Source organism: Alexandromys fortis, unplaced genomic scaffold, assembly GCF_014885135.2.
Source record: "Alexandromys fortis isolate MF-2015 unplaced genomic scaffold, M_Fortis_MF-2015_v1.1 scaffold_89, whole genome shotgun sequence".
Lineage (NCBI taxonomy): Eukaryota > Metazoa > Chordata > Mammalia > Rodentia > Cricetidae > Alexandromys > Alexandromys fortis.
Window position 1 is genome coordinate 7,981,699 of NW_026067973.1, and position 17,598 is coordinate 7,999,296.

Consider the following 17,598-nt stretch of genomic DNA (forward strand, 5'->3'; position numbering starts at 1 on the left):
ATGGCGGCACAGCCCAGAAAGCCGGCATTTTAAAACAGCCAGTTTTTTCCTGCTGCCGAGTCAGGACAATTTCTTTGCGGCACGCAACCCAGAAACAGCAAAAAGCTGTCTTAAATTCTCTCTCTCTCCTTTTTAAGCCCTCTCAGGTTTTTAAGTGGATTTAGCCCATCACGTCTGGGCGCCATCTGTTGAAATAGGAGCGGCAGGGCTGCGTCCCCGGCACCCGGCCGCCCGCATGGCTAGTTTATACCCAGAAATAATTACATGGAAACTGTATTCTTTCAAACACTGCCTGGCCCGGCTAGGTCCAGTTTCTTATTGGCTAGCTCTTACATATTGTTCTAACCCATTTCTAATATTCTGTGTAGCCCACGAGCTGGCTTACCAGGGAGGATCTTAACCTGCGTCTGTCTGGAGCGGGAGAATCATGGGGACTTCTCAACTCAGCTTCTTTCTCCCAGAATCCTCTTCTGTCTACTCCGCCTACCTAAATTTCTGTCCTATGAGGGCCGAGGCAGTTTCTTTATTATTAAGAAATCACTCCCACATCACAGTCTCTCACTAATCCTTAGCAAATATTCTTAAATAGAAGAGTGACAGCTCTCAGAACACTCTAAAAGCCATGAGTTGTTGCTTTTCCTGTCTGTAAGAGCAGCAGCCATGTCTCTGATCTTGAAAAGCAAAGACTTTTTTTTTTTTATAGGATGTTTTACTTTTTATCTAGAGAGGCTTTATTTTTTTGAACTAGAATTACTATTTTTAAACTTAACAAATTATTGGAATTTTTCTTTATTATGCACTGAAAAATGGCTTGACATTACTGTTGGCTAGAATAATTCCCTTTTTTTTCTTTAAATTTTCATCGCCTTATAGATTTGAGATGTCTTAAACAGAAGGATAAACATTAAATTCACAAGTATATGTGACCAGTGAAAACTCAGCTTGTTTTAAAAGTTAAAACTTTAACTAAAATATAAGTGATTATTATATTGCATTAATTTGCTAACCCGTGAGGCAGATGTGGCCTGTCATATAGACTAATGTTCTCCTCAAACATTTTGGAAGTTGAGTGGATTCTGTGTGTGTTTTGATTACATCATAAAAATGTCCAAAAGCCAGGTGTGCTGGCCCACACCTGTGATCTCAGAATTCAGAAGGTGGAGGCAGGAGACTCAAGAGTTCATTGTCATCCTTGGGTACACAATGAATTCAAAGTCAGCCTAGGCTAAATGTCACCCTCTCTACTCCCCATGCCAAATAAATAAACAGACCATTAGTTGCGCCCCTGCCTCTACACCATAGATAAGTCAAACATGGGTATGTTTTTTTTCTCAACATTGGCTTTCCAGTTCCATACTTTTAACTCCTGTTTTTCCTTAGACGTATCTCTTAGTGATGAGTCTGTCTCTTGGGAATTTAAGAGCTGCCATTTCATGATGGAAAAGGCTGTGTGACTCCTGTCCCTCTCCTCTCTGACCCCTCTATCTCTGTGAATCAAGTGTTTGACTCAAACTTGTCCACACTGCCGTAAGCATGACATTTTCCTTATGCATATACCCAAGGGTTGACGTGTTTCCTTCATGCTTGTATGCACACTGCCTTAAGCATTGAAGTGTTAACTTTATCTCATCTAGAACTTTAAAGTCCATGACTTCTAGGTCACCTCTGTGTCTTTCCGTGGAGCTCCTATACTCTCAGTGGTTCTACATTCTTACTTAGTAACCTTCATTTAATCAAAAACGTTTGTTGTGAATTGCCCGCTATATTCGAGGACTTGAAGCAAGATAAGAAAGACCATGGCCCTTCAAATATGAGACTTCAAATACTAATTTATTCTAGTTGTTACATCAACTTGCATTTCTCGGTTACAGTATCAGTTTACTTTGAAAACGCCAGTGCCATGTTGTTGCTTCGTGCGATTTTGTATACTTAGATTCCTCCATGTTTAGCTAACCGGTTACTCCCATCTTTGAAGTTTATTTCCTTGTCTTAATTGTTCCTTTTTATTTCATCATTTTAAAATGTGGGATTTTACACTTGTCATCGAGTCATTTGTTCCCAAAAGCTAGTGGTACTGACTTTAGCTTTCTGTCTTACGCATAGTATCAAGCATAGCAAGCAGGCTTTTAGAATCTGGGGACAAATCAGGCAACTTGGGAGCTTTTCTGATGAGATGGGGATTGTGACATTCTTCTCACACTCACAATGTATATAACCTTTTCATTTTCTTGGTTTGCATATTAGATCTACAAACATGCACTTATTGGAATCCTAAGACAGTATCTCCCTCCTCCGATTCCTTTTATTCATATTAAAAACCTATGAAACTCAAGTGTAGCATTTGAGTCTTTTATATTATCACTCCATTTATAGTTTTTTAAGTTTTAAATGCATTGGCTAAAAGAGGACAGTTGTACAATGATGAGAACAAGACAGAAGGAAGGGCAGTAGCAGGAAAGAGAGCGGCCAAGAGAATGGTGTTGGGCGTGGTTCCCAGGGAAGCTGGTTCTCTGGTATATAGCAGTATCCATTTCATGGGTCAAGTTTTTAATGTTGATTAATAAAGATGCCCAGAGAGAGGAAGCTCCTGATTTAAGTCTAACTGTAAGAAGATTGACCTTTTACCCAGTCAAATAGCATCAGCAGCAGTATGTTAAGTGGGAGTTTGGTGGCATTTTTGGCTGAATATGGGTTTGTTTTGTGACAAACGTGTACGGTGAGCTTGTTAATCATTTCAAGGATACAACATGGTAGCACCATGTTGTCATTGCTGTGCACCCATCACTAGCCTCCATCTCCAGAGCATATTCATCCACACTGAAGCTGTACCCATTGAAGGACAGCTCTCTTCCTGTCCATGGTGGCTACTGTTGGTACTTTCTGTCTCTGAACTGTGGGATTTCTAGGCACCTTATCAGAGTAAACCACAGAGTATCCATCCTTTTCTCTCTGGCATACTTAATACATTTCACATAATGTCATCTCATTTTAGCAACAAGTTTTATTTCTTGTTGAGGTTGAATAAGTGCTCCATTGTTATCCATTTATTGATTTTATCCATTTATTGATCAGTTGGCATTAGGGTTGTTTGCACATTTTTTACCATTGTACTGTTCTACCATTTCCACATTTACTAATGGTGCTGTGAACATTGGTATGAATATATGTCAGACTCCCTAAATTGATTCACTGGATCCCGTGCTAAATCTATGGTTAATATTTTGAAAAGTTGTCATATTATCTTCTATGACAGCTGTACTATTGTGTTCCCACCAAAATGCACATGACTCCCAGGTCTCTGTACCCTCTCTGACAATTGATATTTTCTGGAGAGCTCCTTTTATTTGTTCTGACAATGGAGTAGTAACTCCCTGTGGTTCTGGTTTACATTTCTTTGAATTTTAAATGAAAAAAGCATATTGAGTACTTACCTCTTTATTTGCTTATGGTTCTTGTGTATCTTCCTTGAGGACTATTCATTTGGGTTTGTCCATTTTAAATTTATTTTTGGTTGAATTAATTTTTAAAAGAGATCTTTATATTCAGAATTCAAGCTAGCCTTTATGTCAGGATTTTAGTTTGATTTTTCTTAGACAGGGTCCCTCTAGATAGCCCTGGCTGTCCTGGAACTCACTGTGCAAACCAAGTTGGTCTCGAACTCCCAAAGGTCTGTCTGCTTCTGCTAGTATTAATGGTGTGTGCCACACATTCAGTGAGAGTTAGGATTTTAATTCCGTAGCAAATACGAGCAGCAAATATTTTTCTGCCATCCTGTGAATTTCTCTCTCACTTTTGTTGATGTCCTTTGCTGCGTGCAAGATTTTGGTGAAGTTTGGTATATTTGTTGGTGCCATTAACCTAGGGCTTTTGGTTTTTCCTTTTTTAAAAAAAAAAATCCATGCTTTTGTTAATTTTAAGATCTTGATGTGTTACCCAAGCTGGCTTCCGACCCCTGTGCATTAACTAGCCTGCCTTGATTGTAATCTCCTAGGTGGTCTGTACTATACATGTGTCACCATGCCAGGCAGTTGGGTTTTTTGTTTGTTTGTTTGTTTGGTTTTTGTTTTTGTTTTTGTTTTTATTTATTTATTTTTTTTTTTTTGAGACAGGGTTTCTCTGTAGCTTTGGAGCCTGTCCTGGAACTAGCTCTTATAGACCAGGCTGGCCTCGAACTCATCACAGATCCGCCTGCCTCTGCCTCCTCAGTGCTGGGATTAAAGGCGTGCGCCACCACTGCTTGGCAAGATGGTTTGGTTTTTGTTTGTTTGGTTTTGTTTTTTTTTGGAACAAAGTTTTAGAATTTTTATTTAAAACAGCTCTCAAATCTCTTGAACTTGTATTAGTCCTCCTGCTTCGGTGCTGTAATCCCAAGTGCTGGGGTTACAGGCCATTATGCCCTACTTAGGGAAGGTAGGCTTTGCTGAACACATTGCTAAAAAGAAAGGCCGGATGGAAGAATGCCATTTTCAGTGATTAGTCTGCAGACAGGAAAAAGTACATGGAAAGTGTGAGTCACTGCACTGACTATAGGAGGCAGAGTTTAAGGATGCTGTGCAAGCTGGGAGACAGTATGCCAGGGTACACTGATTTGATTCAAGGACAACTTGTGGCTTTGATAATTCATGCTGCAATGTAACACATAACTAAAAGGTGCAGAGGTTAAAGAAAGCCTAGTGTTGCATTCTGTAGCTAGCCTGCAGGAACGTTGTGGCCCTATGGAGGAGAGGCATGCCCAGATGTAGTCTGTTCTCAGCTTTGCTGAGAGTAGCAATACTCTTCTGCTTGTATTCTAAATGACCTGTTTGGGGATTTTCAGGACCTTGTTGGTGACCTTTTGTAGGAAAGTTTCTGGTGAACTAGAATTGAAGATTCTGGGTTCTAATTCCAAGTCTAACCACTGTGTTGTATTGCAACTCTGGTTTCTGAGTTTATAGGCTTGAATCAGATTGCCTGTGTCAGAGCATTTTTCTAGAATCATATGGATAACTTGGACTTCACATATATTTTTAAAAACTACTGTCTAATGTTGGCTAATAGCCATGTACTTTTCAATTCTTGTAGTTGCAAAGCTCTTAGTATGGTGCATACAACAGTAATTCTGTGCGTTCAGATAACCCTAATGATGTCATGACGAAGATGGCCAGCAAACAGGTTTCTAGGGACTAGGGAGCCAGCTTCTTAGGTCATTGTGAAGGGTCATAATCATCAAGATGTGACCCAATGGTGATTATCTCAGCGCACACAGCTATAGTTATTTTCTGTGTGCAGCGTCTTTGGGCAGTCTATCCTGGAAATTTCTATAAGCACAAGAGATAAGTTATAACTTACATGCAACTATATCAAGGCACAGAAAGACTTGAAGTGCTGCAACTGCCCATTCATAAGGAAGCATGTAAGGCTGAGCTTCAGAAGGCAGCCCATGACACAGGAAAGTCGTGAGGAGAAGTAGGGTGCATGTACAGTTTGGGTCCTGATGGAATCTGGGGCCGGGAAAATGTTAAGAAGAGAAAGTGGGCTTAAGCCAGAACCTTGTAGAGCTCCAACAGTGCTTCCAAGCTGGGGACAACTGGGGAGGGAAGAGCACCTAGCACAGTGGGCTGACTCCCCTGAAACTCCAGTGATGACACTGGCTTGGGATACAGTCACTGAAGACAGCACTAGATCAGATGAAGTGTACAGTGTCTTCTGGAAGGTGTTTCTCACAAACCTCCATGTCAGCCGTTCTCAACCTGTGGGTTGCGACCCTTGGGGGTTGAATGATCTTTTCACAGGGGCCGCATATCAGATATTTACACTATGATTCATAACAGTAGTAAAATTACAATTATGTAGTATCAACAATAATTTATAGTTGGGGGTCAGGACAACACGGGGAACTGTATTAAAGGGTTGCGGTAGTCGGAAGGTTGGGAACCACTGCCTCTTGTGATCCCGAAGCCTCAAAGAACAGAGGTGCTCTTTGTAGCGGAGTCCTACCATCCCCAAGGGCCTAAAGCTCCACTCCGGCATGAACTCCACCGGGCACTCCCGCCCAAGTCCACAGGCTTCTCTACTCTAGTAAAGTGGCAGATAATTACCCTCTGGGGCAAATGTGTTCCGAGCGGCACTTAACTGAGTAGCTCCACACCATCTGGTGTGGTAACACTAATAAGGCCCTGGCGATTCACTGATGAGTTAAAAGAGCGTAGTCAGAGGAGGAAGCGGGAGAGTCAAGATGAGCATCCAGCGGATAGACAGTCTCTTGCTGCTGTCGGCTAGACCACGGATGCTCCCCCCTGTTCCGAGGCCGAGCGACACTTTGGTGAATGTGGAGAGCTGGTCTCCAGGGCAGTTTGCACAGAGGCCTCAGAGTGTGACACTTCTCACTGTGACACTCCCCACTGCTGGAACCCAGGCATCTGCCGTGTCAGCAGGGATTGAGTTTGGGGCAGTGCTGAGTAGTCGAAGGGCTGTCTGGGGTCATGGCTAGTGAAGTCAGCTGTGGCCTGTTTGTGGAAGGCCTCCAGATAGGTCTTTTGTGGAACTCCTAAGGGTCTTTGATGGGGAAAGAACGGCAGCTGAGAACCTTCCAGACACTGTCCTCGCTCTTGAGGACAACACAGTGACATACGTCCTTGCCCTGAGCTGACTTCTGTAGGAAAAGCTTTCAGGATGAGTAAGTGGCGCTAAAACACTGCACATTTCTGTGCTAGGTCAGGTTTGTGAACTAGCCACTATTGAGCCGTCCTTGACCCATGAAAGCAATTCCGTTTCCACTTGACCTATGAAAGCACAGGGCTGAGTCGGGAAAAACTGGGGGTGATTATCGGGGTTCAGAGGTCACAAGCATCCCCACGAAGAGGTGGTGTGTAAATTGCCACTTTAAGGAAGAGAAACTCCACTCCCTTGCCTTCACTTGAGTCAGGAGGGTGGGTGCGCTGTTCCTAGCCAGACTCTTGTCTGTCCAGGGCTCTCGTACTGTCTCTAAGGCACACATGGTTCCTCAGACACCGGAGCCCCAGCATGTCTTCCAATAAGTCAGAAAGGCTTCCAGACACAGCATTTGAGAGGCTAGGATCAAAGGGAGGGAGGCCCTCGAGAAGTGAGGTCATACATAACTTAAGGCAGGTCAAGTCATTTCAGGTAATCTAACCATGCCTGGAGAGGAATTCTAAATTCACAGAACCGGGTGGGATTATTTCAACAAAATAATTAGTAGGTAGAAGGTAAAATGTGATTTTGTTGAAATCTTTCCCCTTATTTCACAAGTTTTTGAAAAAGCTTATCAAGCCTAGCAAGATAGACCCTCCTGCCCGAAGGAGCCCAGGGGACCACAGTCTACTGTCTTAGCTGAAAGTGTTCCAGGAAGAGAGAACAGCACACGGAAGACCTTTAGGGCAGGAAGGGTGGACTGGCTTCAGGAAAAGAAGGAAAGGGTTATGCCTGATTCTGAACGAAGTCAGGCCAGTGCTATCTAAAGTTGAAAGGGGCCAGGCCACATCTCCCCTGGTTCATGGGGTTTAGGCCGCATGTCCACTGAGCAGTTTGGCCTTGGAGACCACATTATTTCCAGAGGTAGGCCCGAATTGTTTCAGTAGAAGTTTGAGGGACAGAAGGTGAAGATGCACTGGGTGCTGGTCCAGTACTTAATGGGCCATGCACAGGGATACACCTGCCTGGAGGAAAGGACACCTCTCCCTAATCCACAGCACAACCTCAGGAAGGCTACAGTGGCCTTGAAGAGGGTAAACTATCCTACTTAGTCGTGCAGTAGTTTGTCCAAAGACAACCATCATGGCAGTCTGTATTTGGACTTAGGTTTGCGTTGAAGTGGGGACTATATATGTGCACATCTTCTATTTCTATATACCTGTCACGACCACTGTATACTAAAGTGACAAGATATGCTTGAATGCTATTGTAGGCCTTCCTTGTCTGCACACCCCGAGTGAGTATGTCCATTAGTATAGAAACCAAGCTGAACTCATTCAACTCTCAGGTTAAATGTAGCAGGGTGGCGGGGACTGGAAAGTAAACCCATCAGGGAAGACTGGGTTCCATTCAGCCGCTTCATCTTCAAGATGAGATGATCTTGGCTTCAATGCAAAAAGAGATAGGTGCTTGGCCCTTGTGGGGAAGAGAATCCACCTTTTTCTTGTCTGTTAAAGTTCCCCCAAATCAGAAGAAACACATGCCCCCAAGAGGTGCCTTTTTAATCCAGGTGAAGACCTATTAGGCCATTAGTGACTGTTGAGAGGGAGGATCAGTCTGCTCCCAGGACGAGCTTACGATTATCATCAGAGATGATCAGACCTAAACACGTGCGCGGAAGTGACACTGACTGTCCCCAGCCGATCATGTGTGTTCACATCTATGCACATATGCAGTACTAAAGAAGAGGTCATGAATGTGAGAGGGAGTGAACAGGATCCCGGAGAAGCTGGCAGGGGGAGGGCGTAGAAATGATGGCAATACAGCACTTTTGCATGCAATTCTTTACCAAGTTAAAAAGAAACCATAGAAAACAATTGGAGACATGAAGAGCAGCAAGCGTGTGCTGAGTCAGTGTTACTCAAAGGCATTGAGTAACGCGTTCCAGGACTCCTCGGGAACTGAGGCCACCGAAAGCAGGCTGGAGAAAATCAAAAGGTTGGGGCCGGAGGGAAGAGATCAAGGGAGGGAGGCAGCCCAGTGGGCGGGGAGAAGTGATGTCAGTGATGACTGGAAGCAGGACCGTAGTTCCCTGTGGCTGTGGAGTGAAGGTCAGTGGGGAAGGGGAAAAATGATGACTTCGCTGCTCTCAGAATTCAGATTCAGTGTGATTATTTCAGTAAGTCAGTAGTTTCGACCTTATTAGGATATTTGAAAAGAAAAACTAGCACAATATTTTACAGATGTCCCATGTCTGCAGACAAGCACAGATCTAATTGTGCTTGTTTCTATTAAACAATATTTTTACTTGTGGAATTGAAATGAAAACAATTACATTATTAAGAGAAAATCGCTAGAGATGTGTTTAGATTTGTAGATATTAGCCATCAAATCAGAGCAAGGATTGGTCTTTAGTTTGAGACAAGGGCTCACTGTATAGCTAGGGTGGTTGGCCTTGAACTCATGGTGCTCTTAACCTTGCTTTCCGGAGTGCTGGGATCACAGGGGTGAGCGACTCTATCTGGGGTCGGCAAATTATTTATATGAAGATCAGGTTTTTGCTTTCATGAACCAATTAGTCACACGTGTGACTCTCCAGCTAGCATGGGTGGTGTACGCAAGCCTGGGTTCCAGCGTGGCTTCATTTATATTTACATCCAGGTTTCGCGTGCTTTTCATTGGTAGGGAGACTTTAGATTTGTAAGCAACAGGAAAAAGAAAAAAGCTTAAATCACTGTTAGAACCCCAACCTGGTAGGAAGACAGACAAGATAGATTTACTCAGTCCCCGAGGCTGTTTGCTGGATGTCAGAATCATAAGAGGCAGATGGCACAAACCTCCTATCCCGTCCTTGGGAGGTGAAGCTTGGAAGTTGGAAAAGAGCGCGTTGTGTTTGAAGCTCGTCTGTTTTACATAAGAAATCCCTGGCTGGCCAAGCTGCCCAGGGAGACCCTGCATCTGCAGACGACAGAACCACAAATGGCCCGTGGTGTGGGGTTCTCAGCTGTCAGGAATTTGGATGTGGTCACAGTGGTTTACTTTGTTGTAGCAAAGGGCATGTCCTGCCCTTTGAAACCTTTTAGCAGCAACTTAAACCAACACGCCTGCAGAGTCCCCCGAAGGACACTGACCTTGCTGGCTGCTCTGACTCATCCACCATACCTTCCTGCCGGATTCTGTTTCCAGCGCGATCTGTTCTATCACGAAGGCTTTCCGCTCAGGTTTTTATTCGACTTACTGAATTTTGTATTTCCAGCATTAAATCAGTTGGGTTTTCTTCAGTGATTCTCTTCGTGTCTCCTATTTTCACATCTCAGATTGATGCACTCAGTTATCTCTCTCTCCTTTTCCCTCTTTCTTTTTCCTCTCGTATATTTATGTCTTGAGTAACTGAGTATCGTTAGTCATTCTTCTCAATTCTTCGTGTGGTGGTTCTTCCGGGTCACTCTGGCTAGGTGTCATTATGATGGGATTAGGGATTTACGGGGAGGCAGGCTGTCTCGGATGTCCATATTTGCTCCTGTTCTACACATCTGGAGCAGTCTCTTGGCTCTTTTCCCTTTTGCTTCTTTCTGGGGAGGTGGTTTGTGATGCCCAGGAGAGGAATAAGACACAGTAGGGTTGAAAGGCCCAGCCCTGCCCTTGGGACTGGTGTGGGAAGTCCTGGAGTGGCTTAGGCAGCCTGTGAGGAGGGGAAGTAGGGTCCCTTACTTGCTCAGTGCATGCTGGGCTTCAGGGGCAAACTTCCTGGGCGCTGTAGGTGGGCTTGGTCGAGGAGGCCATGACCGGCCCCGGGTGCATGGTTCCCAGGCAGGGTGGAGAGCCTGTGCAGAGGGTAGCAGGCCCTGTCCTTGCTGCGGGAGACTGTGCTCTGGGATCCTCATGCTCTCCCTGCTGGTTGCCATTGCTGCTTTTTTCCCATCTCGCTGTGTTGCTCCAGGAAGCACCATGTCTGTCTCTGGTCAGTACCAGCCTGTCTTCATTTAAGTCTTCATTCCCGATGGAGGTTACTTCTGCAGTTTCTCTATCCTGATGAGGCGTTCCTATAATGGACCCCAATTTTTTTTTGTATACATTTCAGAATTAGTTTAACTTTTATGATGAGAAAGTTTTCGATGGGAAATGTTTACATCTGTATGATATTAGAGCCTCCTGATAACGGTGACTTCATCTCAGTTTATTGGCATTTTCCATCATGTGTTTAGGTAAAGCTGTTTAAACTGTTACAACAAGATCATCTGTCCTTTGCTAGGTTTATTAATAGTCTTATCTCACAATCTCTTAAGGGTTATGAGTGAAAATATCCAGGGCTAGGGTAGAGAAATGGAATTAGTTTTTCTCTGCTGGCCTTAAGAGCATCGCTGAATCCCTAGTGTTTTTTTTTTTTTTTTTTTTAATAATTTGTAGAGTCTTTGGGACATTCCAGGTTTCCTGCGGTGTTGACAGCCCTGATCCTCCCAGCATTATAACTTTACTCTTCTGCTCATTGGAGCCCAGTGCAGAATGCTGGTGGCATCTCATTCCTCTCGGATCAGTGTGTCTAATATGATACCATTCGGTATCCTGGGTTTGGGGATATGACCTTTACCAGATTAATGGAAATTCCTTTGATAGGCTTATTCATATTTTGCTAAGAGGTTTGTTTACAGAATACAAAAGAGGGTTTCAAACTTATTCCATGTAATTCGTTGTATGTTGAGATAACTGTGCTCAAGAATTTTTGATTAATCTTCCAAACTAGATGAACAGATATTTATCGTTAAAGCAAATGTATGTGTTTGAAATAACTTGATATAACGTATGTCCTAACTATAGCTCCACAAGTCCTGAGCCACCTGCACTGTGACTGTCCTGCCCATCTGGTCAGTATGTACCACCCTCTCCTCCCCTTCAGAGGACGCGTTCTTCAAAGTAGTGTAATCTCGTATCGCCACCTGCTGGCAAGCTGGGGAATTTCTGCTCTCGCCCTGGGCTTCCTTTCTTGGCTCTTCTCTTGCCTTTCTCTTCACTCCCGTCTTCCTTTCTCTAAACCTTAACAGTTAACATACACATTAAGCCATTCTCCTTCCTTTGCTTTCCTACCCTCTTGGCTTCACCAGTCTAAACCTCTTTCAACAGTGGTTAATGATATCAACCAAAGGGAACAGCAGTACAAAACCAACCATACATTTGAAAGACTATTCAGTACCACGGGGTGCTAGCTCCGCTCAGCTACCCGGTAACATCCTCCAGATACTTCAATTCTCCTTAAAATGTTCTCAAGTTTCAATTTTTAATAACTCTTAGTTAATTCTGCCCAGTTTAACAAGCTCAAGAATCAATCAAAATTATTAAAATTTTAGCAACTCTCATTATTTCTATCCTTTTATTAACAGATTTGACAGATTTATAGCTTCTTCTATATTTTACTATAAGGCTTTTTATTATGGGTTCAACAACCTGGCTGCAGAGCGACCATCCACTGCAGTTTATAGAGAGACAGCCCCCCACAGGTGCCTTTTGGTACTGCAGTTTATAGAGAGAAGCCCCCCACAGGGAACTTTTGGTACTGTAGTTTATAGGGAGGTTTCCCCCCTCCGACACACACACACACACAGGGGACTTTTGGCGTTGCAGTTTATAGGGAGACAGCCCCCCCCCCCCCCCCCCCCCCCCCCCCCCCCCCCCCCCCCCCCCCCCCCCCCCCCCCCCCCCCCCCCCCCCCCGCTTTTAGTACACAGCTCACTTAGGAGACAGAAACTTCCGTATCTAATTGCTTAGCTTCCTAGTGCCGAAAATACCACGAGCACCACTTTGGGGCTGATGGGTAGACACGGCCAGTGCAGCCGCGTCTTTTTGGGTTAAGCTTCACCTTGCTTTTGGTCTGTACCTGAGAGCGACAGTTGAGTGTAATATGGAAGACACCGTGTCCCAGACTGATCGCTAGCTAAGGAGAGAGCTGCTGTGGGGACAGAGCAGAGAGAATTCTCCATTTCAAAGCAGGCACCACAAAACCTAGGCCTGCTAGGCTGCCTGTTACCTAGGGACACAGCAGAGACTGCAGAATCATATAGAACATCCAGGCTGGGGCGTAGCTCCGTTGTTTCTGGCTTCCAGGAAGCCTGGGCTCCATCCCCAGCACCACATGAGACCAGGTGGTGGTGTGCATCTTCCCTAGAACTTAAGAGGCAGAGGCAGGAAGACTCAAGGTCCTCCTTAGTTACCCAGTAAGCCACGAATGCCCACTGATGAAGTTCTGACATGTATGGCCGTAGAACTGTGGTTACTGTGAGACTAATCAGTCTGTGGAGAATTCCTCAGTTTTTAAGAGAACCCTCTGGCACCCGCCTCCAAGAGATCCCAAGGGATTCTTCTCTCCACGGTCAACTAGTAGAGTTTGAAAGGTGAACTTTAAGAATCGTTAAAAAAGGAGTTCAGGCTAGCAGTTGAGCGCCCCGGTCGGCCCTTGGACAGCGCAGGCTAAGAGAGATTTTTCCTGGCTTCTACACTGCTGAGCATGCTGTCTGAGCCCCCTCCCCCTGCCACCTCCTGCATTCCTCCACATTCGTGGTTTCTAACCTCTTGATGTCTCTTCCAAAAGGTGGGGACCCAAACTGTATGCCCTGTTCCAGATGCGCTCGTGCCAAAGCAGCATAAAGCATATGTAACAGGATGAAGGCCTTCCTGCTCATGAGGTAAGCACAGCTGGCAGCAGCTGCTGGGGTGAGCCTATACTCCCAGAGGCCCTGCTCAGATCCTGGGGGACCCTCCTATGCCTGCTCACCTGCTGGCGAGGGCCTTCTCCAGTTCAGGTGAAGGTGCTGAGCCAGGGTGCACTGCGGTACCCCGTCCTGCCCACGTCTTCTAGGCTCCTCCCCAGTCAAGGACACCGCCCTCCACTGTAATCGCTTTGCTCAAGTTTATGAAAATGCATTATTTTTTTATCGGTGACCGTGGTCAACTGACCATATGGTAAGTGCTGCTTTAGGTGGGACATTCTCTTGCATTTGTGGAGGGAGAGAGGACTGTTGGAGTCTACTGCCACTTGGATGTACTGGGGTATCGGAGGTCTCAGCTGGAAGTAACAATTGAAGTGTTGTGCACACATGTTGAGTCAGAAGATCAAGGATCTGGTTCATCAGCCTTATTAATAAAGCATTGTGCACCTCCCTCGGTCTGGCTATATTTAAAGATTATTTTATCACGATGACAGATTGTTAGAAAATTAATGTCTTTGGCCAAGACTAGATGAAACCATAGCACTGCGGTTCATCTTAGAGACTGTAACGGATCCAGGGTGAGGTCCCCCAAACCTGGGAGAGTTTCCCAAGCTTTTGCCTGTTTAGTGGCAGTAGTGCTGTGAGGCTTGAGAAGCGACACAGGCTGCGTTCCAGCGACCTGTCATTTAGATGTCTTTCCATGGAAGGGAGCAGAAGCATGTGCTCACACAAGGTGAGGCAGTTTAAAAATGCCTGGAGCCTTGGATTCGAGGTTCTCTGAAGTGAGGTGGAGGTCACGCCAGACAGTCTTGACGCCACTGAAACTCTCACAGTTCGAAAGTGAATTTGAAGGCTGCCGTGTGCCTGTCTGTGTCTGCTTGCACTCATTTTGAAAGGCATATGGCCAACTATAAATCCATAGAATTCGACGAGCCGGGCGATGCTGGCGCATGCCTTTAATCCCAGCACTTGGGAGGCAGAGGCAGGCTGATCTCTGTGAGTTCGAGACCAGCCTGGTCTACAGAGCTAGTTCCAAGACAGGCTCCAAAGCCACAGAGAAACCCTGTCTCGGGGAAAAAAAAAAAAAAAAAAAAAAACATAGAATTTGACGATTCCTATTCCTGGTATTTAAACAAAATTCTCTGCTGGAAACACATCCTAAACATTCACAGATTGCTGCAAACAATATCCTCCGTGGCTTTTCATCTGAAAACCCGGTCTTCCAGAACACAAATTCATTTACCCTGTTTTGTTTGATTAGCAGAAAGCCCAGATTGAAGTAGGCTGCCTGTTCTACCCGCTTCTCAGTGATTTCACCTGCTAATACCCATGCTCTTCAGAGTGACTCCTTTGACAGAGGCTGACTCCAAGCTATTGTTGGCAGAAGCAGAAAAAGAGAGTGTCTGTGTGACTCACCAGAGCAGCCACGCTCAAATGACAGATTTCAAATTATCCAGAGACGAATTCCTGAATGGAACAGGGGGCTGGCAGTCTCGGCATCCTTCAGCCTGAAATGTCACTTAGCTGTCAGCCTTGGAAGGACCACGGCTTCCACAGCCAATTGTCACTGGAAAAGGACTCAGCTGTCCTTTAGGCCTTAGTTCTTCCGTGTCTGGGGCTTCTCCCCAGAACTGTCATCCTGCCTACCTGTGGGATTCTGTTGGCCAGAAATTAGAGGTGACATCCAGAGCCACAGGCAGGAACTGGGTGGCTGGTTTGGTGAGTGGTGGCGCCCCCTACAGTCTTGGACCAGAATACAGCCAGATGACTAATGAACAGGCACACTGTGGATGGGGGGCTTCCTGGTCTCAAAATTCAGGCCCTGGGTTCTCTTCAAGGCTCTAGGCTAATTTTTGCTTAAAAGGCTAGGGTCAGATCTGACCTCAAGCTTCTCTGTTTGGGATCCCTGAAGTATGAAGTGGCCTGAGGCATGTGCCACTTGGAGCTAGTGTCAGTGAGGTGAGCTCACTCCTCAGGCTCTCCACCCTCTCCTCCCCACCCTCTCCTCCACACCAGAAACATCTGTGACTGACAGGATGGGCAATGTTTAGACCAACTCTACATTCATAACATGCCTCGGGGGGTCAGAATGTTCCCAAACCTGCCGTTCTGATTTCTTCTGAGGCCCCAGACAATTCCGGCTGCTCTGAGGTCAGAGGGCAGCCTGCGCCTCCTGCCATTTCCTCCACGGTGTTCCATCTCGGAACATTCCCAGAGTGCCCAGCATGAGTTTTCAGGGCCAGGCCCTTTGCAGCCCATCCTGGTGATGTTTATTTCTTCCGTCTCCTGACTTTCCCATCATCTGTCTGTACAGGTCCCTGGTGGCTGACCCACGATGAGCTTCAGACTGAGGATGTACTAAGACAGCCCTGTGTCTTGAAGGCATACACCCCAAACTCTGGTATCTCCAGGACAACTGGACGGGCTAGTCCCCATCAACCAGAGCGCTTGCTCGTGTTCTCCCCAGCCCCCGGTCTTGTTTGCTCTTGGTTGTCGTCTTGCTGTTTTTCTCTTTCCTGTACGTTTTCACTGTCTTCCTAGGAGCAGACCTCAGGAGATGGATCAGGACTTGGGATGTCTGCAGACCCTGCGGTCCTCAGCCAGCCAGCACCTGCTGAGCCTGGCTTTAAGATACCATTTTCTCAGACAGATGCTGGAAGGCACCAGCTTCTGGAAATCCCCCAGCACACCCCACCCCCGCACTGTTTTTTTTTCTGCATGACTAGCTGCTCATAAGATGGAATCTAAGGGGAGAATTATCAGGACTTTTCCACTTTTTAAAAATGTATGTGACTTATCTTTGGCTTTTATCTGAGAGCAAATTTGGTGACGTACCTCTCCTGTGTGTACTCCTGTCGAATCTGCAGAAATCGATGTGACATACCCCCTCCTGTCTGGGCTGTTTGTATAATTGTATATAAATGTAGCAATAAATATATTCTAACAACATCTGGAGCCTGGATCCCCACTTCATTTTGTACCTCGGTGGCAGGGAGTGGCAGTCACACTTTCACTGACAGGCCCTGCTGACCACTGGTGACCTGCTGACCACCTGATCCATCTCAGCTTCTCATCTCCAGTTTCAGCGAGGGAGTGTTACTAAGAAGCAAGCCAGCGTTCGGAGAAAGGATGAGGGGGTTCAGTGGCAGAGCTGGGACGTGGTGCAGCATTAGTAATTCATGCAGTGGCGCTGGTCCTGGCTGAAGGAGGTTTGACTGTGCCAGGACTGAAGCATTGGGTGACAGTTTGCAGTGTGACTCAGTCATCTGACATTAAGGCGACTGTTCAGACACTGAGTCACACTGCAAACTGTCACCCTAACAATATATTGTGCTGCAGCGATGTGGCGAACGTGGCAGGTACTTGCCAGGCACAAAGGGAGACTTTAAGGGTTTTCATAAAAACCACACAAAATATGCCACAATAGAATTTTTTCATTGGTTAGTAGGTTTGCAGAGGTTCCAAGGCAATACAGAGAGCACATAAAGCCTTTTATCTGTTAAACACAATGCTGTTTATCTGCTTCCAAGGAATGTTTATTAATACTGTCCTCTCATGTACTTAAGGTCTTTTGTTAGCAGCATTTTTTAATAATTTAAAAGATAATCATGTGCTTTGCTGTGGTATCTTTTCAAATTGCTTTGCTGATGTTTCTCAGTGGGCCTCTCCTCAATCATAAATAGAGCTTGACATACAACCATCCAGTCAGAAGACACAGATATGATGGAGCCCCAGACTGGAACATACTGGGACCAGGGAGGGTTGGAGCACCTGAAAGGCTACTACTTTTTGTGTATTAAAAAGGGGGAGGGGAGACTGGAAGCATCTGGGAATCATCAGGCTGTGATGCTCTCCCCTGCCAATGCCGCTTTTCTGAACAGATCCCTTGGGGCTGGGACTAGTGACTTGCACAGGCAGAAGCCGTTAGAAAAGAGATGTCTGTGGTGGGATGATGATAGTCTTACCGAGAGACTGCCTGGAAGCAGAGACTGAGCAGGCCTCAGGATTTCCTCGGGGTGGTAAGACCGGAGACTGCAGCATGTGCTCCGCTATAAGTCAGTGGGAATTAGTGACTGACCTTGGACCAATTGCTCCGTCCAGGGGCCTCTCACTCCTCTGCTGTAAAATGGGGTGACTGGAAGGAAGGAATGAGCCTTACACACCCTCGTTTCCACTTTTACTTTCTGTTTGTAATGTGTCTTGGAAAAGGGAAAGAAGTCACCTACTTTTTTTTTTTTTTTTTTTTTTTTTTTTTTTTTTTTTTTTTTTT

At 45.5% G+C, this 17,598-nt stretch overlaps 1 protein-coding gene across 1 annotated transcript in view; it reads left to right on the plus strand.

The window, feature by feature from the left end:
• The window catches only part of Rdx (radixin), a 65,307-nt gene extending 49,077 nt beyond the window's left edge, over nt 1-16,230 (plus strand). The window contains exons 15-16 of the mRNA XM_050156303.1: nt 13,211-13,304; nt 15,643-16,230. Coding sequence (XP_050012260.1) covers nt 13,211-13,277 — 67 coding nt within the window. The 3' untranslated portion in view covers nt 13,278-13,304; nt 15,643-16,230. The remainder of the gene's footprint in view (nt 1-13,210; nt 13,305-15,642) is intronic.
• The last annotated feature ends 1,368 nt before the right edge of the window (nt 16,231-17,598 follow it).